Consider the following 22,100-nt stretch of genomic DNA (forward strand, 5'->3'; position numbering starts at 1 on the left):
ACCTTGAGCCGGTGAGATTTGAACAGCCGAACTGCAGAGCTGCAGTCAGCTGAAGTAGCCTTCAGGCACCAGGGAAAGAGTTAATCTGGAAAAGAGAACAGCTGCTCTCTCTCTCCCTTTGACTGATGAGCTGACGATCTGTCCTTGGTTTGTGTCAAAACTTCTCAAATTTGATCGAGGTAAATAATAAACAAATAAAATTAAAAATAATAACTGGTAATGTCTTTTGTGTAGTTGTTTCAGCTTCTGCAGAAGTTCAAGACTATATATCTTTTGGCAACTGCTTTTTGTTGGGGGAAAAAAAAACCATTGATTTCAAGATTGGCCCAATTTTGAATTAGTAACACAAATCAATGCATTAAAATATTCTTCCAATTTCAGTGCATTGACTAATAGCACCAGGAACTGCCTCTTTGGAAGTCCAACTCTCTGCATTTATATTTTAAACCAGTGTTTTTCAACCTTTTTTGTGCAAAGGCACACTTTTTTCATGAAAAAAATCACGAGGCACACCACCATTAGAAAATGTTAAAAAAAATTAACTCTGTGCCTATATTGACTATATATAAAGTGTTTTTCCCACGGCACACCTTACACTATGTCACGGCACACTAGTGTGCCGCGGCACAGTGGTTGAAAAACACTGTTTTAAACTAAGGTCAGTTTGTATGTGTGCCAGATGTGAGTTTTGTACTATAATTCCTGTTTGGGTATATAAGCTCTGGCGTTTTTTAAATGGGATACTACTTAATTTTTACACTTTAAGAACTGCAGTGTCTTCTGATGATACTGCACCTTAGAGAAATTATATGTAGACAAGGTAAACCAATTTTGGTAATTACAAAATACTGAGATTATTTCTTTCTCTTTTTCCTTTCCTTCTCTCTCTTCTCCCTCTCTCTCACAGACGATTCTATAAGAAATGAGAATTTTCCTAATTTCTTGAAGCATCTTTATTGCACACTGTATAATGGTGTGCCAGACAGAGTAAAAGAAAAAATGTAATTTTGCAAGTACTGTACATTATATTTTAGTAATCCCACTTGTGAGATTTCAACAATGAATTTTAATTTATTTATATTGTTTATAAGACTTGGAACCTCTTTCACTTGAAGGCAATTCTAAGTCAATTTCAGTTAATGATCCCATGAGATTTCAAATATATTTTTTGTTTTTCATACGTATCATTTTTAGTAATATAGGGATGCTATTGGCAATGCACTGGGTGCATTGTTGGAAGTCCTGAAAAAACCTATTTAATAACTGATCATCAAGGAGGCATTGTCTATGTGATCATTGTTTTGATAGCACTTAATCAATCAATCAATCAAAACTCTGATTAGGCTTTTGTGATTCCAGACTTTTCATGTTATGTCACAAAACGTTTGGCTCATCAACAATATGTATGGATTTCAAAAGAATTGTCTGCAATTTAGGCTCTCAGCTCAAAGCAGAACTATGCACAGGCCTCATCTTATATCATGGATCATTTCTCAAAATATGTCGTCTGCCTGCTGCCAAGAATTCTGGCTTCCCTAATACGGTGATTTCCTTTTAGCTGAGCTCAGGTCATTTCAGATGCACGGATACAGCCATGTAATTTGCTGGAAGCTCTATAGTTTATTTTCTTCCAGGACTGGTTTTTAAAAACATTTGAATCTAGCAACACTGTGGGAGGAATTTCCTGATTGTCCGTATCCAAATACCAATCAGATTTAACCCAATTTATTTGGGAGTAAGGACAGGAAACAGCCAAGGCTGACCGAATGCCACATTTTTTGCATGAAATTGACTATATATATATATATATATATATATATATATATATATATATATATATAGAATGAGGTTCTATATATATTCTATATATATATATATAGAATGAGGTTCTTTCCATTCCATTTATATGGCCTCCCACTTGCAGACATTTTCCTTCTCATTTCAAATAGCAAGTCTCACCTCCTATCTTACCAACAAAGTCAAAGTGAAATCTACACATCTGTTCTCTGCCGTGCACCTTAGTAACTCCACCCCATCGCTACTTCAAACGTAGCTATGAGTAAAGCAACATTCCCCACCCACACATATATGAACACACTGCAATGACTTCCTTAGATGCACACTAACCATTTTGCTACTAGATTATTGCCACAAGCACAAGCCAAGAAGATCTCAAGATCTTCTGAATGCCCAGTACTCTATATTAACTCACGTCCCACTGGAAGTATCACAGCTCACTGATTCTGCTTGCACGATATCATACTGTATCACCCAATAATTCTTTTCTTGCTACCTGGAACTTCCATCTCACCCCGTTTATATGCCTATGTTGGCAAAATTACAAGTTTACACAATCACACACATTCACCCACTTCCACCTAACCACATTTCTCAGTTGCCAGAGTGACAAGTCTGGGAACTTGATACGTTTCTGGTGAACTTCGGTTCTGGCCCCTCTTTCTGAGCACATCTGTGCCTCTGCCATCCAGATACCTCTTCCCCCTTTCCCCCATCCACTCACCTGGGACATTTGGGGGCGCAAATTGATTTCCCGAAGGTTGACGGCATGAGGCATGAGATTGTTGAGAAGCTGGCAGAGGAGGACACCGTCCCGTAGGGCCTGGGCCAAATCGCAGACTTGGGCCCCCTTCGAAGTCACCCTGTGGTTGGGTGGCAACACCCGGCACTGGATGAGCCATTGGGCGCACTGCTTCCACAGTTCCATCTCCCCGCCACCCGCAATGGCTGCTTCGGCTGCTGGAAGAGTTGCTTTCCAACTACCTTCCTCGCAGCTGGGAAAGACAATGAGAAGCCACCAGCTTCCTCTTCTGCAACTGACATCAGACCACAAAGACAAGTACCAGGGTGGGGGCTGGGGAGCTTCCTCACCCCACCCCTGAGAAGGAGGGGCTGAAAAGGAGAAAAATGAGCTCAGCCCTTCCTCCTTGAAGAGCATTGCAATAGGGTTTTTTTTTTTGCAGGAAAATCTCCCTTTCCTGTACACCTCTTGTGTTCAAGGCCTCTTTTTTTAATCACAGCAGCATCATAAAAGTGTTGGTTTTGACAACTGCTGGGATACAACACAAAGGAGACACATTTTACCAGCAGATTCTTAAGTCGGAGGCAAACTTTGTTGAATTTCTTTTGTTGAGAAAATACTTCGATTTGTCAGATAAACTAAAAGAAACAGCAAAGAGGAAATAGCCAAACAAAGCCACAAGATGCAATGAATTGTAAAAAAAGCAAAAAAAAAAGCAGTTTAACAATAAACACAAAACTGAAATACTTTTAATTGGACCATATTGTGAATCTCTTGGCTAATACTAACTTTTGAACAACACCCGCTGTGGAAACTCTTCCTTGGGTTCCTCTAATATAGACTATTCACCGAGGATATTTTTTAGTTAGTTGGACTGTTGAGATAAAATATTAGTTTGGGGGGAAATATAATAATGTCAAATATTATTTTTTATTATTTTAGAAGATTATATTATGCCACATTATTTCTTGGAAATGCCATCCTGACATGTTATTATAGTTATTATATGGCAATTTAGATTTTAGAATTAATTAAAACTATTATATGGAAACGGTTGATGCAAGGCAGGATTTATATTTTGGGTTAATTAGTAGACAAAAATGATTATAACATTTTCCATTTTAAACACCTAATATTATCTGTTTAGAATCCTTCACTAATAGTGATTTAGACAAATGCTACTACCAGTAATATAGGTAGTCCTCATCTTACAACTGTTTGTGTCAGGCCTCTAATTATATTCCTTTTAGAATTTTGGCCTGCCACACTTTCTCTTATTTCATTAGGCTGTTTCACTAGTATAGTTGATGGGAGGGGGGAATAGACAGGAGTAGGATTGTGGAATGTATTGTTATCATTCTTTACTAGAAGCCAAGGTCATCTTTTGTCTCTGCACTTTTACACCTGACCGGAAGAAGCTGGGTGGAGATGCCAGCGTGGAAGGAGAAGATTGGACCATGTGATGGATTGTGGGTGTGGGGACAAAATCATGAACTTTTAACTGGGTGGGATTCTGATGTCATTTCCAGAATTGGGATTAACACACATGTGCTAAGATGTCTGCTTTATTAAATTGGAACTTTAAGGATCGTTTTGTCTTGGACTCTGATTTAATTCTACAATGTACTTGGAATGCTGACAGTTTGTTTAATGACAGCCCAAAGTTACAATGGCACTGAAAAAAGTGACCAGTTCTTACACTTACGACTGTTGTAGTACCCCCCCATAATCATATACTCAGACTTCAGGTGCTTGGCAACCAGCGTGTATATTTACAACAGCCTCCTGGGTCATGAGCAGCTTTCCTAGGTAGCTTCTGACAAGCAAAGTCAATGGGTGAACCCAGATTAACTTAACAACTTTATGATTCATTTAACAGTCATGGGAACAAAAGGTTGTAAAATAGGGCATGACTCACTTAACTGCCTTGCTTAGCAACAGAAATTTTGGGCTCAGTTGTGAACATAAATCGAGGATTACCCATAATCCATTTGGCATCTGCAGCTTTCCAAGTTTGGAAACTCTTGTTAAAAGTGATCATTGAATCCTTTATAGAATTCTGGGTGTGATTAATCGATTTGATATGTAAACTTTTAACAAATGAATGGAATAAAGAATTACAAGTTCTGGATGATTGGTGACATTATGGTCAACTGAAAATATGGATGTATATTATAAATTAATGGGAATTTGTTCTAATCTCTGCTTTTTCTCCTTAGAGATAGGTGATATTACAATACTTTAAAGACTTATTGTTCTTTGATAGATAATTATGAATTCAAGGAAATAAGGATTGTTACAAATGAAAGAATATTAATGGTAATTTGAACACGTAATGCTCAATGACCCTGAAACATTTAGTTATGTTTAATGGAAAACCAGTGATGTTATTCTTAATCTTAAGAATTGATGCACAAAAACTTGTAACCAAACGACATGCTTGATGAAATGGAGGGAAGTTGTTGTTTTTTCTCTTGCTTTTGTTTTGTATGTGTTGTTTTGTTTTTTCTTTAAGAAAAAGAATAAAAATCTATATTTAAAAAAAAGAATTAGAAGTTCTTATTTTACTCAGAAAGTGGGATGAGATGTTTATACCATCCCCAAAAATGTAAACAGAGCTTAGATTTGTCTTATTCAACGCATAATAATATTTTAGACTGAGTACCAGTGTCAAATACTTAGTACAGCAAATACATTATAAATTATACCGGTTAATATTTTTTTCCGTGTTGTCTTTATTTGAAGCCAGGCAACCCTTTGACCCACTGGGCCATCATTTCAGAGATTTTTCCCTAACAGATTCCTCAATGTCCAGTAGTGGCAGAGACTCTAATGTGCTTGTAAAATTCTTAAAAATTCAGGGAGATATTCAGATATCTGCCTTGAAAATGGAATATGTTGGACTCAGTGGTGGGTTTCAAAAATTGTTCGAACCTACTCTGTGGGTGTGGCCTCCTTTGTGGGAGTGGCTTGCCACCCATGTGAGCGGATATGAAATTATGAATTAGTACTTAGGACGGTCCAAGTAGCTATTCAGAAACTCTGGCATTGAAGCATGCAAGTCTTAAAGCTGTCAAGTTACAAGACCCTTGCACCCCTAACCCTTTAGAAAAAAAACTAGGGGTCTTCAAACCTGACAGCTTTAAGACTTGTGGACTTCAACTCCCAGAATTCCTCCTCCAGTCATGTTGGCTCAGGAACTCTGGCATTGAAGCACGCAAGTCTTAAAGCTGTCGAGTTACAAGATCCTTGCACCTCTAACCCTTTAGCAGTGGTGGGTTTCAAAAAATTTTGGAAGCTCTTCTGTAGGTGTGGCCTGCTTTCCGGGTCCACTGGTGGAACCTCCTCTAACCGGTTTGGTTTGGTAGATTTGACGAACCGGTTCTACCGAATAGGTGCGAACTGGTAGGAACCCACCTCTGGTTGGACTGTACAGCACAGTCAAACATCCAGAGTTGACCACAGGAAAGATTTTATAACATTTTGTATTATGTCACGAAATGTTTTATGATAATTTCATGTCATAAAATGTTGTATGAAATTTGCCAAATTTCAATTTCCCATAGGAGTCATGGAGTTCCATATTTAGATACATTCTAAAAGTTAGCCCATTTGAAGTTCTGTGGTTTAAAAATAGTTGCCCTCCACTGCACCATTTCACCCAGTTAAAGGTTGCACACAGACAAAACACGAGAGCTTTAGTAATATATAGATTGTTGTCGGATATTGGTTACCAAGATAAAATGCATTTAAATCCTGGCCCATTCTCAGGCTCTCCTCACCAATCTCTGCCTATTGAACTTTAGAAAAAAATTGATATCAATCCAATTTATATTTCTAAAACTAAGTGCGATTTAGGGAATGAGAATATTGACTACTTCTGTAAGAGTCTCTCCCTGTTGTATAGCAATTTGCTTATTAAAACAACTTGGTTTTAATCCGACTTTTTTCTCTAAATCTAATTGCTACAGATGGATAAAAGCCCCAGACTGGATCTAAATGGTTTTTGAGCTATGTTTCAGGATCCCGAGGGGAAAAAAACCAGTGGAATACTGTACAGGGCTTGGATTATGACAACTGAGCCTTGTTGTTCAGAGCAGGAAGAACCGCAAATATTTCTCAACTCTTAATGACATTCATGTCATTGTGTTGGCAACACTAAGGAAGTGGTGGGTTCTCGTGTGTTCTTCCGAGATGCTTCTTCAGTTCCTAGTGTAAGTTTACCTTTAGCTCTGAGCTTTCTGGTGATTTCCCCTCCAGGCATCGACTGAGTCTAACCCTCCTGCATTTTTCAGAATCAGTATCTTTGAGTATTGAGGGAAAGACTATTCCACGGGAAAGCATACTGAATATGAAGGTGATACTTTTTTTTTTTTTTAAAGTTTATATTTGTGCTGTATTTTCTTGGTCTTGATGGTCTGGAGGCAGTACTAAGTATTAACTAACCAGATAGACCCCTTTCCAAGCTTGCCAAATTGTCCCATGTACTTGGCGCTCTTTCTTCTCAGCTAACATTTATATAAAATTAATAGAAAATAATGTATAAATATCATTATACCTGGACCCCTATTTGATGGATTTCTTGCTATTAAAGTACATTCCAGTTAAGCTTGTCTCGGCATTTGTTACTGGACGGAGGAGGGGGGTCAGAACAGATATGGACAGATCATAATAGCGACTCTCTCAGAATAACAGAGTTGGAAGGGACCTTGGAGATCTTTTAGTCCAAACCCTGCTCCAGCAGGAGACCTTGTACCATGCCAGTCAGGTAGCTGTCCAATCTCTTAAAAGCTTCCAGTGACAGAGCACCCACAACCTCTAGTTTCTCCCCTTGATTAGTCCATTGTTTCTTTCTCTTGCCTTCTGGTGCTTTGGGAAATAGCTTGACTCCCTCTTCTTTGTGGCAGCCCCTCAAATATTGGAACCAGTGGTGGGTTTCAAAAAATTTTCAAACCTACTCTGTGGGTGTGGCCTCCTTTGTGGGAGTGGCTTGCCGGCCATGTGACCTGGTGGGAGTGGCTTGCCGGCCATGTGTTTTCTTTCTTTCTTTCTTTCTTTCTTTCTTTCTTTCTTTCTTTCTTTCTTTCTTTCTTTCTTTCTTTCTTACTTACTTACTTTCTTTCTTTCTTTCTTTCTCCCTCCCTCCCTCTCTCTCCCTCCCTCTCTCTCTCTGTCTCTCTCTTTCCTTCCTTTTGTCTCTTTGTCCCTTTTTCCTTTTTTTCTTTCATCGCTCTCTCACTTTTTCTTTCTTTTTTCTTTTTTCTTCCTTCCTTCCTTCCTTCTTTCCTTCCTTCCTTCCTTCCTTTCTCTTTCTGTGTGTGTGTGTGTGTGTGTGTCAGTGGTGGGTTTCAAAAAATGTTGGAAGCTCTTCTGTAGGTGTGGCCTGCTTTCCGGGTCCACTGGTGGAACCTCTTCTAACCGGTTGGGTAGATTTGACGAACCGGTTCTACCGAACAGGTGTGAACTGGTAGGAACCCACCTCTGATTGGAACACTGCTATCATGTCACCCCTAGTCCTTCTTTTCACTAGATTAGACGCACCCAATTCATATAACTGTTCTTTGCATTTTTAGCCCCCAGCCTCCTAATCATCCTTGTCAGTCGTGTCAATGAGGAAGCATCATGGATCATGTATATGGCCAAAAAAAAACAAAAAAAAAAACATGCCAGGAGAAGAAAGAAAAAAACCCACTAATATCTGAAAAAGCTAAATAAATATTAAGTTGCCATAAAGGATCTTTATAGAAGGGACCACAGCAGTGTTTGCCTGCCAATGTTTTAGTGCTGCCAAATAAAGATATAAGAAGCAATTTTTCCAAAAGGATTGAAAAGTATTGCCAATAAAATTTGTTCTTAGTATGGATCCGAATGCTTGCTCATTGTCTGAGGTCAAGCAATTGCTACAGAATTGCCCATGGTTTCAGGTTTACAGCTTAAAAGACAATAATTCGAGGAACTAATTTGTAATAGTTGAAACTTAATAGTATAACCCTAATTCAAGTAGACGTAGTATGCGTGACACGACAAAACCGCGCTGGTCAAAATCGCGGTGATAAAATCGCGGTGATAAAGCCGCGACGTCATCACCGCGCGTCATCACCGCCGCGACAACAGCCGCGGCAACGTAAGGGTGCTTTAAAACGGCGCCGTGGCAGAAAGCCGACTTCATTTAAGGTAAGGGTTAGGATTAGGTTTAGGGGTTTGTTTTAGGGTTAGGTTTAGGGTTAGGTTTAGGGTTAGGTTTAGGGTTAGGTTTAGGGTTAGGTTTAGGGTTAGGTTTAGGGTTAGGTTTAGGGTTAGGTTTAGGGTACTGAGTGCTTGGGAATGCGCGGTTTTGCCCTCTGCGATTATGTCATCGCGGTAGGGGCGCGTTTTTCCCTAGCGCTTAGAATGGCGCGATTTAGTCTTCGCGCTTATGTCTCCGCGCAGAAGGGCTTTGCGGATTTGTGGTGGAACCGTAGTATGTTTGTTCATTTTTGAAAACATAATGTCCACATAAAAACAACAATTATTTTGTCTCTCACTATCAATCTGCAACAAGGACAAACTATAAAGTGGGATCATTTCATCTGCCCTCCTGAATTACTAGCAGAGTACTTTTTGAGTATGTAAATCCGCGAGGATCTTATCCAAGAACTTAGTCATCTGAGAAACACGTTGCTAAACATCAAGAATCCAAATAACATGTCTTGAACATGTCTACAGTATGTTTAGGGGTACGTGTTCATTATTCACGTGATGAACTGGCTCAAAGCAGTTCTTACATGATGGCAATTGGATCACACGGTGCTTCTGCAACAATGACCCTTTGCTGAAATTCTTTAAAGGGGCTTCCTGCTTTTTTGGGGGCCCTTTGATATTGGTCAGCATTTTTTGGACAATATTAATGGATTTTTAAAAGGACAGATTTAGAACTACCTTGTTTTAACAATCGAACAACCACATTAATAGAGAAGAATTGTGTAATTCTATGCAACGGGGGCAGTGTGACAAAACAATGTGGCTCCTTGATGAGGATTCTTTGGCCAAATATTTATGAAACAGTGTGCTTGTGTGCTTGAAGATGTATTTACAAGGTTCCACCACAAAACTGCGGTAGACAAAAGCGCGGTCGACGAAAGCGCGTATGTGATGTCATCACAGCGCGACAAAAAAGATCGAAAAATGTAAAAATAAAGCGAAAACCTTACCCTACCCCCCCCAAACCTAACCCTAACCCTAAACCTAACCCTTAACTTAACCCTAAACCTAACCCTAAACCTAACCCTTAACCTAACGAAAAACCTAACGCTAACCCTTAACCTAACGCTAAACGTAACGCTAACGCTCTAACCCTAACCCTAACCCTTAACCTAACCCTAACCCTAACCCTAACCCTAACCCTAACCCTAACCCTTACCTTTATGTGAATCGGCTTGCTGTAATTTAATTTTTATTTCAATTTTTCGATCTTTTTCGTCGCGCTGTGATGACGTCACATACGCGCTTTCGTCGACCGCGCTTTTGTGGAACGCGGTTTTGACGGGTCACGTATTTACAATTGTTAAACATACACAGAAACAGAAATACCCTGTTTTTTTTGAAACTTGTGTTTAATATACCCTCTGTATAATAAGAGAAAGTGTAAACAGAACATAAGCCAGCATCGAATAAACGAAAAAGCTAATCAGACAATAGATTTGACTCAAAGACAGACCTCACAGGACTGGGAGAAAAGCAACGAATGCCTAGGCCGTGCTAAGTCACGATTTGCATGATTATGGTTTGATGGATTAAACATTATTGATATTGTGAATGTTGTTGTCTTGTCAACTGGCAGAACTCAGAGATTCCTAATAAACGGTTGACGTGTGTCAACCGTAGACTTAGAATCTACATTTCCATAAGGTTCTTTGTTATGAGAAATAGACTGCCTCTTCCCTTTGTTCCATGAAGAGGAAATTTGCTTGTTCCAAAAGGCAAAAGCAGAAGTGAAGGAATAGAGAGAAGCGAAGACGAAGCTGAGATGCGTGGCTAACATTTTCCCACAGTCTCAGATATTAAAGACTAGAACAGTGTTTCTCAACCTTGGCAACTTGAAGATGTCCGGACTTCAACTCCCAGAATTCCCCAGCCAGCATTCGCTGGCTGGGGAATTCTAGGAGTTGAAGTCCGGACATCTTCAAGTTGCCAAGGTTGAGAAACACTGGACTAGAATTTCCAGAAAAGTGGGAAATCCGAAAAGAAGGCAGGGAGGATTTTCTATTTCAGAAAGCCTGCTACAGTCAAATGAAAGGGGAAATCCGTTCGTTCCCAAACTTCCGGTTGGCCCTCCCTAGGCTCCGGAGGACTCCTCTGGAAGGCTGAAAATTGGCTGGCTGGCACGCTTATGCGCGCCAAAGCTGAAGGCTTCCATGCCAGCAAATATGGGTCCAGGTGGTACCATTGGTTCGCCATCACGGCTGTAGTCACACATTTTAAAATACAACTAAATTATTTCAACTGTTGTATTTTTGTGTATTTGGTCTAAATTAACCTTACCGTGGATTAGTGTAATGGATAAACCCAATGCCTGAGTGTTAAATAAATGATGGAGTAGTGAAATTAGTAGTGAAAAAGAGCCGAGGTGGCGCAGTGGTTAGGGTGCAGTACTGCAGGCCACTTCAGCTGACTGCTAACTGCAGTTTGGCAGTTCTAATCTCACCGGCTCAGGGTTGACTCAGCCTTCCATCCTTCCGAGGTGGGTGAAATGAGGACCCAGATTGTGGGGGCGATATGCTGACTCTGTAAACCGCTTAGAGAGGCCTGAAAGCCCTATGAAGCGGTATATAAGTCTAACTGCTATTGCTATCTATCTATCTATCTATCTATCTATCTATCTATCTATCTATCTATCTATCTATCCATCCATCTCTCTTATCTATCTATCTATCTAGAGCCGAGGTGGCGGAGTGGTTAGAGTGCAGTACTGCAGGCCACTTCAGCTGACTGTTATCTGCAGTTCGGCGGTTCAAATCTCACCGGCTCAGGGTTGACTCAGCCTTCCATCCTTCCGAGGTGGGTGAAATGAGGACCCGGATTGTTGTTGGGGGCGATATGCTGACTCTGTAAACCGCTTAGAGAGGGCTGAAAGCCCTATGAAGCGGTATATAACTCTAACTGCTATTGCTAACTGCTATTGCTAAATTACAATTGGGAGAAAGAGCCACATCTCTTAGTCACCTACAGAATCAAATTGTGGCCAGACCTGGATGCAGTATTCCAAGTGTGATCTCACTAGTGTGATATAAAGGTGATGAGTTCCCTCCCCTCTCGACATGCATGGTTGTGTGACTGTTGTTTACTTTTATTATTTGTATTTTGTCTTTTATGTTCCCCTTTTTTCCCCCCCTTGAATTGTTTGCCTCCCTGAGTCCTCCCGGAGAAGGGCGGCATACAAATAATAAAATTCTATTCTATTCTATTCTATTCTAAAAGGGGTACTATTTATTTATTTATTTGATTGGTTGGTTGAAAAATTTATATGGCCGCCTACTCACTCAAAGCGACTCTAGGCTGCTTAAAAACATAGTATAGAAAATTAAAAATAAAAGCAACAACACACAGTTAAATGAACTATTTGATGGGCCGCATCCCACTCTGGGTTCCCAGGCCTGCTGGCAAAACCAAGGCTTTAGGACCTTATGAAAGAGTGTCAAAATGAGGGCCAATCTAATTTCTGAAGGGGTGATATTCCAAAGGGAGGGAGACACCGAAAAGAAAGCCTTTCTTCTGGGTCTGACCAGATGTACCTCATTAAGGGAAAGGACCCACAATATCCCTTGCCTCACCAATCTAGTGTGTTGGTTTGATGTAACCAGCAAGAGACGGTCTATACTACATGTGATCTTGAAACTATCTCTTTGTTGATACAACCTAGTGTTCTGACCCCCATCATCCTACACCAACACACACTCCGAGCCAAAGATAAGTTACGGCATTTAATTAATAGACAGACAGGTCCTTGGCAGCAATCCAGCACAGATAAGCCGTGGCAGCAATCCAGCCTGCCAAGCTCACAATAATGTTCTCCGACATTAGTTCCTGCGTTGACTTCTGCAAGAGGGGCGTGTGAGCAAGCAGTCCTTTTTATAGTCTGGAGAGGAGCCTAATTACCACCAGCTGAGTGCAATTACCTCCTGTACTTGCGCAACTGTTCCTGACGCCTATTAGCTCTTCGGTGTCGAGTATCCAGGAACAAACTCACTGCTGACGTCAGGAACACACTCCCTTGTCTCCTCCCCACTGGTCCAAGGCTCAGGCGCTTCCTGGTGGCCAACCTGCGTCTCTGCGCCCTGCTCGGAGTCGGAACCCTGTCCAGGGTCCTCCACATCCTCCAGAGCCGACTCATAGGGCCCCTCGCTGTCGGAGTCTGGTGGCAGCTCCAACGGCTCCTGCTGGGCCACAACACCTAGGCTGCTTAGGCTTTTTTGACAGCTGCAGTGAGCTCATATTTAAATGGTGATCGATCCGGACACCTGGAACCCTCTCACAGTTGCTATTGTTGAGCCAGGTACCACCTATTCTATACCTGTGCATTTGGTTTTACTTGCCTATGTATAAGGACCTTACTTTTCTCACCATTCAATTGCACTTTGTTGGATAAGGCCCTGGATTTAAGTCTGTCAAGGTCATTATGTATCTGGAATCTATGTTCTAAAGTTTTGGCTATTCCCCCTGACTTAGTGTTGTCTCCAAACTTGATGCATTCACCTAGTTTGTAATCTACAGGTAAATAAAAGAATGAAAGGGGAAAAAATACCAGCTGAAAAGAAAAGCAAATGAAATGTCAACTCACACTTAGTGTAAAAAGTTATTGAAAAATAGTAGTTGTAATAGTTCTGAAGAAAGCCCCTTCTTTCCTTTAAAATTTTTGTAGCCTTTGGTTTACAAGAGACAGTTTATAATACCTCCCTACCTACATAGGGAGGTAGAGGAATAGAACTATTTTTTTTCTGCAGAATCACACAATCTTGTGTTAAAAGTTCGTCTTTTGCTCCCTGTTGTGGCTAACATTGAAATAGAAAAATAGATTGTAGAGAAGGGCAGCGAAGATGATACAGACTCTGGAAACTAAATGATGCAATGAAGCGCTAAGGAGACTAGTTATCTTTAGCTTAATGAAGAGAAGGCTCTGGGTAACATGAAGTCTGTCTTCCAACACTTGAAGGGCAATCACAGGGAAGAGCACAGCATCTCCACAGCATCTGAGTGCGGGACAAGAAGCAAAGGGAGATCCAAGATGGAACTAAGGAGAAATTTCCTGACAGTGAGAACAGTACCGAGATAACTTGGGATGGGTAATCTTCAGCAGAAACTTTAGAATGAAGTTTTTTAGAAAAACCTGCCAACCTTATATTTCTCCCTGCAACTGAAGTTTTGCCATTTATAGAACAAATGAAGAAAACCAGGTCCAGGTACATCCAACTGGTCACTCACATCAAATGGTCACTCATGCCGTCACCTCAAGACTGGATTACTGCAACGCGCTCTACATGGGGCTACCCTTGAAAAGCGTTCGGAGATTGCAGCTAGTCCAGAATGCAGCCGCGCGAGCGATATTGGGTGCACCGAGGTACACCCACGTTACACCTGTCCTCCGCGAGCTGCACTGGCTGCCAATTGGTCTCCAGGTGCAATTCAAGGTGTTGGTTATTACCTTTAAAGCCCTACATGGCTTAGGACCAGGGTACCTGCGAGACCGCCTACTGCTGCATACCTCCCAACAGCCAATAAGATCCCACAGGGTGGGCCTCCTTAGGACGCCGTCAGCCGGACAGTGTCGGCTGTCAGGCCTCGGAGGAGGGCCTTCTCTGTGGCTGCTCCGACCCTGTGGAATCAGCTACCCCCAGAGGTCCGGACCTCACCCACCCTCATGGCCTTCAGAAAAGCTGTTAAAACCTGGCTGTTCCAGCAGGCCTGAGGCTGTTGACCTTATTATGTAGGGTCCAGCCCCAACCTGAATGTATGCGTCTTGGAGAATTTTAATCTTCATTTTTTATTTTATTTTGTTGTTTTCCTTTCTTGTTCTGTGTAAGCCGCATGGAGTCCTCCGGGATTGGGCAGCCTATAAATCTAATAAATTAAATTAAATTGTGTTGTGTTCTGAGCTTGCGCTGACTAGAGGTTTGAGCGGGAAAGTGCTCGACAGCTGATTGGCTGATCGTTTGACAGCTCCTGTATAAATAGGGAGCTGTCCAAACGAGCAGCGCGCGTTCCTATCTAAGCCGGTTCTGAAGTGTTAGCTTGTACTTTAAGGGAATAAACTTGTTAGCCTTTTATTCCTGTCTCTGCCTCAGTTCTTCTGGCTACCCACAGGTCCTTGGTACACACCACTGGCGACGAAGGTGGGATCGCCAAACTGAGGTACGAGAAGCTGAAGTCACTGATAGCTGAAGTCACTCGCTGAGTCACTAGAACCGCGCTTAATCATACCGCGACGAGACGTCGTTGGTTCTGACAGGAATGGCCACGTTAAACTTCGCGCCATTCAACTATGGAGCTGAGACATGGGAGTCGTACACGGCTCGATTTGAATGCTTCCTGGTCGCACACGACCTTACCGAGCTGACAGATGAGAGGAAATGCGCGTTTTTCTTGTCCGTGTGTGGCTCAGACGTTTTCCACACAGCCAGAGCTCTGACAGCTCCTGACCCTATAAAGGCCGTTCCGTGGCCTGAGCTAATGGCCAAACTGAAGAGCCATTATGCTCCGTCCCCGTCTAAGATAGCCAGCCGGCACGCCTTCCATCAGCGAAGCCAAGCTGAGGGGGAGTCCGTGAGTGCCTACGTTGCTGCCTTACGATCCGCCGCCCTGCACTGCGAGTTCCGGGACTTAGATGAAGCTCTTCTCGACCGTTTAGTGTGTGGTCTCCGCGACCTCAAACTACAGAAGAGGCTTCTAACAAAGTCAGACTTGTCATTCCAGAAAGCCTTCGACGAAGTGCGGGCCTCCGAAATAGCTGCTGCCTCGCTAGCCACCATCGCGAAGACCCGGGCTGCCAACTTCGCGCAGCCTGCCAATGCCTTTAACACAGTGACCAGTCAGTCAGACTCGGAAGGCGAAGATTCCGATGCTGAAACGTATAATGAGGACATCAACCGCCTTGATGAGGCGAGCAGAAAGAGCTGGCAGCGGCAGAAGAGCAGACCTAAATCTGCATGTAGTGGTTGCGGAGGTAACCACGAAAGAGCTGAGTGCAGATTCAGGCAAGCTCTCTGCCAGCGCTGTGGCAGAAAGGGTCACATTGCCCGAGTATGCCGAGCAGCACAGCCCATGTCCTTTTCCGAGTCACAGACCGAGCGGTCGCGGCCACATCGTCCCAGAACAGAGGGCTCCAAGAAAGTGAGAGTGGACTGCCATTCCATTCTCCGCAACGCGCACCATGGCCTCTCGTGCAACCAACTTCAGAGGAAAATTCAATTGAAGGTCATGGTGGAAGGGAAGCCCTGCGAGATGGAGCTCGACACCGGCTCTGCCACATCTATCGTGTCGTGGAGCACCATCAAACGCATCATGCCAAAGCTTTCTAAACGCCAGCTAAACGATTGCCATCTCACGCTGAGAGACTATCAGGGCAACCTGATCCCAATAATTGGCACCCGCAAGGTCAGAGTGCAATTCAAGGGGTTTGATAGCCGTCTACCCCTCATCGTAGTCGACGGACGGTTACCCAGCCTTCTCGGCCTCGACTGGTTCCAGTCCCTGGGTCTGCAGATCAGCGGAATTCACCACCTCAGCTCCAACGCACTCGACTGCCTGGTCAACGAGTTCCCTGACGTTTTTGATGGCAAATTGGGCAAATACACTGGCACGCCGGTCTCCTTTAACCTCGACCCGTCCGTACAGCCAGTGCGGATGAAGCCTCGCCGGGTGCCCATCGCCCTCAAACCAAAAGTAGACGCTGAGTTGGACAAATTAGTGGCTCAAGGCATTTTGGAGCCAGTGGACCATGCTAGATGGGAAACACCCATTGTGCTACCCATCAAACCAGATGGCAGTGTGAGGATTTGTGCTGACTACCGCTGCTCAATCAACCGCGCTTTGCCTGCCCACGCATACCCAGTACCAGTGGTTCAACATCTGCTGCACACTTTGGGCGAGGGGACTGTGTTCGCGAAGCTCGACCTCGCCCAAGCCTATCAACAGCTGGTCGTGGACGATGAAGCAGCTGAAGCACAGACAATTGTCACGCACCGGGGTGCATTCCGTTGCCGGAGACTGCAGTTTGGGGTCAGCATTGCCCCGGGACTGTTCCAGAGCTTAATGGAAAGGCTGCTCCAAGGACTGCAAGGCGTCGTCCCCTATTTCGACGACGTCCTTGTGTCAGCCACCTCCATGGAGGAACTCATGGCACGTTTGCGCATGGTTCTCCAAAGATTCCAGAAAGTGGGTCTGAAGGTTAAGAGAGACAAATGCCAGGTTGCGGTATCCCAGATAGAATTCTTAGGGTTCCTCATCGATGGCAAGGGCATCCACCCCACGGCTGCCAAAACCAAAGCCATCGTTGAGGCCCCTGCTCCAAAAAACAGAGCTGAATTACAGGCCTTTTTAGGCCTACTTAATTTTTACGCTGTCTTCCTTCCCCACAAGGCGACAGTCGCTGAGCCACTGCATCGCCTCCTTGACTCGGGTGCCCCTTGGGTGTGGGGCCGCCGGGAAGCCTCCGCGTTCTTAGCAGTCAAGCACCTGCTTGTTTCCAACGATGTGCTAGTGCAGTACAGCGAGCACTTGCCCCTTGTGCTCGCTTGTGACGCTTCACCCTATGGGGTGGGCGCCGTCCTGTCCCATCAGTTACCCAGCGGAGCAGAGGTGCCAGTTGCCTATTTTTCCCGCACGCTCTCTGCCGCTGAACGTAACTATGCCCAAATTGATAAAGAGGCTCTTGCCATTGTGGCTGGGGTGCGCCGGTTCCACCATTACTTGTACGGCCGCCCATTCCAACTTGTCACCGATCACAAGCCCCTGCTCGGGCTGCTGGCTGGAGATCGCCCTGCCCCACAGGTTCTTTCCCCACGCATGACCCGCTGGTTTGTGTTCCTGGCCTCCTACGATTATCAGCTGCAACACAGACCAGGGAAGCAGATCGCCCACGCCGATGCTCTCAGCCGTTGCCCCCTGCCAGAGGCCGTGGACGACCCTGCTGCTGCCGCGCCTGTCTTCCTAATTGACGACCTCAACCTTCCTCTCTCTGCCGCCGACATCGCCCGGGAGTCCGCAAGGGATCAGGTAATTTCCCGGGTGCTAGACTGGGTTAAGCGAGGGTGGCCAAAAGACCCCGTAGACACCGTTTACCTTCCCTTTAAATCTCGCCTAGCGGAGCTCTCCGTTCAGCGCGGCTGTTTGCTATGGGGCCATAGGGTTGTCGTACCTGCCTCACTGAGGACTACTGTCTTGCGGCAGCTACATCACGCTCACCCGGGAATTGTCCGGATGAAAGCCTTAGGTAGAAGTTATGTATGGTGGCCTAAGCTAGACCAAGGCATCGCCGACCATGTCGCCGACTGCCCGAAATGCCAAGGTGCCAAGGCACTGCCACCAAAAGCTGAGCCGCGTACGTGGGAGCCACCTTCGGCTCCATGGTCCCGCATTCACATTGATTTTGCTGGCCCTATTCACGGCCACATGCTCCTTGTCGTTGTGGACGCCTTCTCGAAATGGCTCGAGGTCGTCCACATGTCCACTACCACTGCAGATGCGCTAATAGCGACCCTGCGTCGCTTGTTTGCCACCCACGGCCTGCCCGATGTGTTGGTGTCCGACAATGGACCGCAACTGACAGCTGCCAAGTTTGAAGCCTTCCTTGCTTCCCAAGGCATCCGACATGCCCTCACCTCCCCGTTCCATCCCTCTAGCAATGGCTCGGCGGAGCGCGCTGTCCGCTCCGTCAAAGAGGCTCTATCCAAACTAGACCACCTTCCCTGGCAGGAAAGGATTGACGCCTTCTTGCTAGCCCAACATACTACTCCCTCGCCAGAGACAAACTCGAGCCCAGCCGAGCTCCTCATGGGACGACGGTTGCGGACAACTTTAGACCGTTTGCACCCCACTTATTCCGTTGCCACCCCATTAGATTCCCGGGGAGGGTCTCGTTCCTTCATCCAGGGGGAGGCAGTGTATGCCCGGAATTATGTAGGGCATCCCTTGTGGCTACCGGGAATAATAACCGACCAGACTGGGCCCTGCTCCTACAGGGTCAGGCTCCTCGACGGCAGAGTCTGGAAACGCCATTGCGACCAGTTGCGGAGCAGGCACCAACCACCAACAAGCCAGCAGCAGTCAACCGTTCTGCCAACCCCGACGGGCACGCCGACCGACGCAGAGCAAGGAAACGAGGAGGTCAGCCGAGATCCAGCAGCCTCAGTCCCAAACCGAAGCGGCGACTTACCTGGTGGGCCAGCACCATCCTGCGTTCTCCGGCGGCCCAGGCGATCGCCGTCATCCGATGCAGAGTCCTCGGTCGAACAGCCAGATCCTGCAAGCGAAGCAGAAGGGCCTAGGGCATCAGGCCGCATCAGGCGGCGTCCAGCTTACTTACAGGACTACGCCTGCGCGAACTTAAGGGGGGAGGAGTGTTGTGTTCTGAGCTTGCGCTGACTAGAGGTTTGAGCGGGAAAGCGCTCGACAGCTGATTGGCTGATCGTTTGACAGCTCCTGTATAAATAGGGAGCTGTCCAAACGAGCAGCGCGCGTTCCTATCTAAGCCGGTTCTGAAGTGTTAGCTTGTACTTTAAGGGAATAAACTTGTTAGCCTTTTATTCCTGTCTCTGCCTCAGTTCTTCTGGCTACCCACAGGTCCTTGGTACACACCAAATTAAATTAGTTAACAGCTTGCCTCCCAAATTTCCTTGGACAGAGGGTTGGACTAAAAGACCTCCAAGGTCCTTTACAGCCTTGTGAGTTTATCTCCTGGGGTTTGCTTTCAATAATACTTCAAAAGATTTGAGATCTGGATACCTGCTTTTAGGTTCATTTTCCTTTCCAGCATCTAAGTTTGTGGATGTCTATTGCAATGTGAAGCCTCTAGATATTATCCCTCATTTTAAAATAGTAAAAGCTCAGAGGGAATTAGAATGTCATGAGGAATCCCTGAAACAGAATAACAACAACAACAACAACAATAATAATTGAAAAGTATTGAAGGCAAAGCTGAGCAAAAGCTAAGTTGGAACTGGTTAAGATCAGGAACACTGAAAAAAGAAACAGAAGGGTTTATTTTGGCAGCTCAAGAACAAGCCTTAGCCACAAACTGCATGAAGGCAAACATTCAACATGTTACCACCAACAGCAAATGTCGCCTCTGTAATGAGAAAGACGAGACAGTCGACCACTTGATCAGTGGGTGCGGCAAAATTTCACAAACTGACTACCTACAACGCCATGACCGTGTTGCTAAGATCATTCACTGGAAATTGTGCCAAAAGTTTGGATTTGAGTACAGCGAAAACCACTGGGAACAACAGGTTCAGAAGGTTTTAGAGAATGAGAAAGTCAAGATCTTCAGAATTTAGACTGACAGGCACTTGGCCCACAACACACAGACTAGAACAGACATTTCTTCCCACAGACTAGAACAGACATTTAAAATGTCTTCTTCCTCTATGAAAAAAAAAGCTTTTCCATGCTTTTCTTCTATTCCAGTGTTTTTCAACCACTATGCCGCGGCACACTAGTGTGCCGTGACATAGTGTAAGGTGTGCCGCGGGAAAATTACTTTATATATAGTCAATATAGGCACAGAGTTAAATTTTTTTAACATTTTCTAATGGTGGTGTGCCTCGTGATTTTTTTCATGAAAAAAGTGTGCCTTTGCACAAAAAAGGTTGAAAAACACTGTTCTATACATCCACGTAATAGGTACACAATGACCTTTGATATCCTTAGGATTCTTCTTGGGCTGTTCCCATCTACCAGTTATTTCTCATCCTGATTGAGAGCAACTCTTGACACGCAACCTTCCTGCCGATCCCCCATATCACTTACAAAGCCCACCATTTATAAATTAATCTCAAACTCCATCCTTTTCACACACAATCTAGCAAGGAATCTCTACCTAAGTATATACAGGTATTTTTTTAAAAAAAGGACAAATGGTGCAGAACTTCAAAAGACTGAGAAACAAGTAGTTATGTACTGATCGCTGATTCTGATAAGAAAAGGACATTCAAGATTCAAAATGTAGTGCTAACATCCAAAGGAAAGAGCCCTGATATTGTTACACAGAACTACTTGTACATGTGGTTCCTTAATTCTCTGCAATGAATTTACATTTTTCATGTCTACTTGAGAATGCAAAGCTGGGAGAGAATCTAATCACCATACCTGGCGCGTGTTGAAGTGTCTGTGATTTACTTCCCATAAGATCTTATCAGGTATGGCATGTAATCTAAGGGCCTAGAATAAGAAAGAGATAAAAGGGGATGTAAATTATTACCATGACCCAGGGGTGGGTTTCTCGCCCCGTTCCAACCGGTTCGGTTGGAACGAGGCCGGCGGCGTCCTCGCGCATGCGCGCCGCGCGCGTGTGCACGCACGCACCGTGCGCATGCGTACTAGCGTCTGTGCGATGCTCCAGCTGCTCCTGGAGGATCGCGCAGGCGCTGTATGCGTCCTGCGCATGCGTGGAAGCGCAGAATTCGGCAAAACCGGGTAAGGAGTGGGAGCGGGCGCGCACGGGCGCGCGGGTGCGGGGGGGGGCCTTCGCCGTTCCCAGAAGTTACTTACTTCCGGGTTCGGCGACCAACCGGATCGCGGGGACCGCCGCGAACCGGTTGAAACCCACCCCTGCCGTGACCCCTCAAATGCGCGCCCGACAAATGTGTGCCGACAAAACCGCACCCGCCATCAACAAACAACATAGTGGGACGCGAAAACAACGTTATAAAGGGTTAGGGTTAGGGTTATAATGTTGTTTTCGCATCCCATTATGTTGTTTGTTGATGGCGGGCGTGGTTTTGTCGGCACGGTTTTGTCGAGCGCGCATTTGTCGGTGAACCAATTATTACTAGTTCTTATTCAATTTCCTACTAGTTTCAAGTTTCAAGTTTAATTTTATTTATAGGCCGCCCAATCCCGGAGGACTCCGGGCGGCTTACAGCAAGGAAAAGAAAAACAATAAAAGAAAATAAAAATAAAAAATAGACAAGTTAAAAACAACACAGATACATTCGTTTCGGTTGGGGCTGGACCTCAACAATGAGGTCAACAGCCCCAGGCCTGCCAGAGTAGCCAGGTTTTAACAGCTTTTCTGAAGGCCATGAGAGTGGGTGAGGTCCGGATCTCTGGGGGTAGTTCGTTCCAAAGAGTCGGGGCAGCCACAGAGAAGGCCCTCCTCCGGGAGTCCGACAACCGACATTGTCTGGCTGATGGCATCTATAGCAATAGCAATAGCACTTAGACTTATATACCGCTTCATAGGGCTTTCAGCCCTCTCTAAGCAGTTTACAGAGTCAGCATATCGCCCCCAACAACAATCCGGGTCCTCATTTTACCCACCTTGGAAGGATGGAAGGCTAAGTCAACCCTGAGCCGGTGAGATTTGAAC

The 22,100-nt window shown here is 44.7% G+C and overlaps 2 protein-coding genes across 2 annotated transcripts in view; one reads left to right on the forward strand and one right to left on the reverse strand.

The window, feature by feature from the left end:
• VAV1 (vav guanine nucleotide exchange factor 1) overlaps positions 1-2,813 on the reverse strand; it is a 92,474-nt gene extending 89,661 nt beyond the window's left edge. The window contains exon 1 of the mRNA XM_032212410.1: positions 2,522-2,813. Coding sequence (XP_032068301.1) covers positions 2,522-2,725 — 204 coding nt within the window. The 5' untranslated portion in view covers positions 2,726-2,813. The remainder of the gene's footprint in view (positions 1-2,521) is intronic.
• Positions 2,814-15,022: 12,209 nt separating this feature from the next.
• Positions 15,023-19,118, forward strand: LOC116503862 (uncharacterized protein K02A2.6-like). The gene is made up of 3 exons (XM_032210544.1): positions 15,023-17,666; positions 17,805-18,593; positions 18,751-19,118. Exons 1-3 carry the CDS (start codon positions 15,023-15,025, stop codon positions 19,116-19,118), a joined length of 3,801 nt encoding a protein of 1,266 aa, XP_032066435.1.
• The last annotated feature ends 2,982 nt before the right edge of the window (positions 19,119-22,100 follow it).

This window comes from Thamnophis elegans, chromosome 2 (genome assembly GCF_009769535.1).
Source record: "Thamnophis elegans isolate rThaEle1 chromosome 2, rThaEle1.pri, whole genome shotgun sequence".
NCBI lineage: Eukaryota > Metazoa > Chordata > Lepidosauria > Squamata > Colubridae > Thamnophis > Thamnophis elegans.

Bases quoted from the DNA above. Each gene is read 5' to 3' on its own strand.
- LOC116503862 (XM_032210544.1), top strand. From the start codon at position 15,023: ATGGCCACGTTAAACTTCGCGCCATTCAACTATGGAGCTGAGACATGG. The intron at 17,667-17,804 runs GTTGCCCCCTGC...CCCGGGTGCTAG, and splicing joins CCACGCCGATGCTCTCAGCC to ACTGGGTTAAGCGAGGGTGG. The intron at 18,594-18,750 runs GTTTGCACCCCA...CTGCTCCTACAG, and splicing joins GTTGCGGACAACTTTAGACC to GGTCAGGCTCCTCGACGGCA.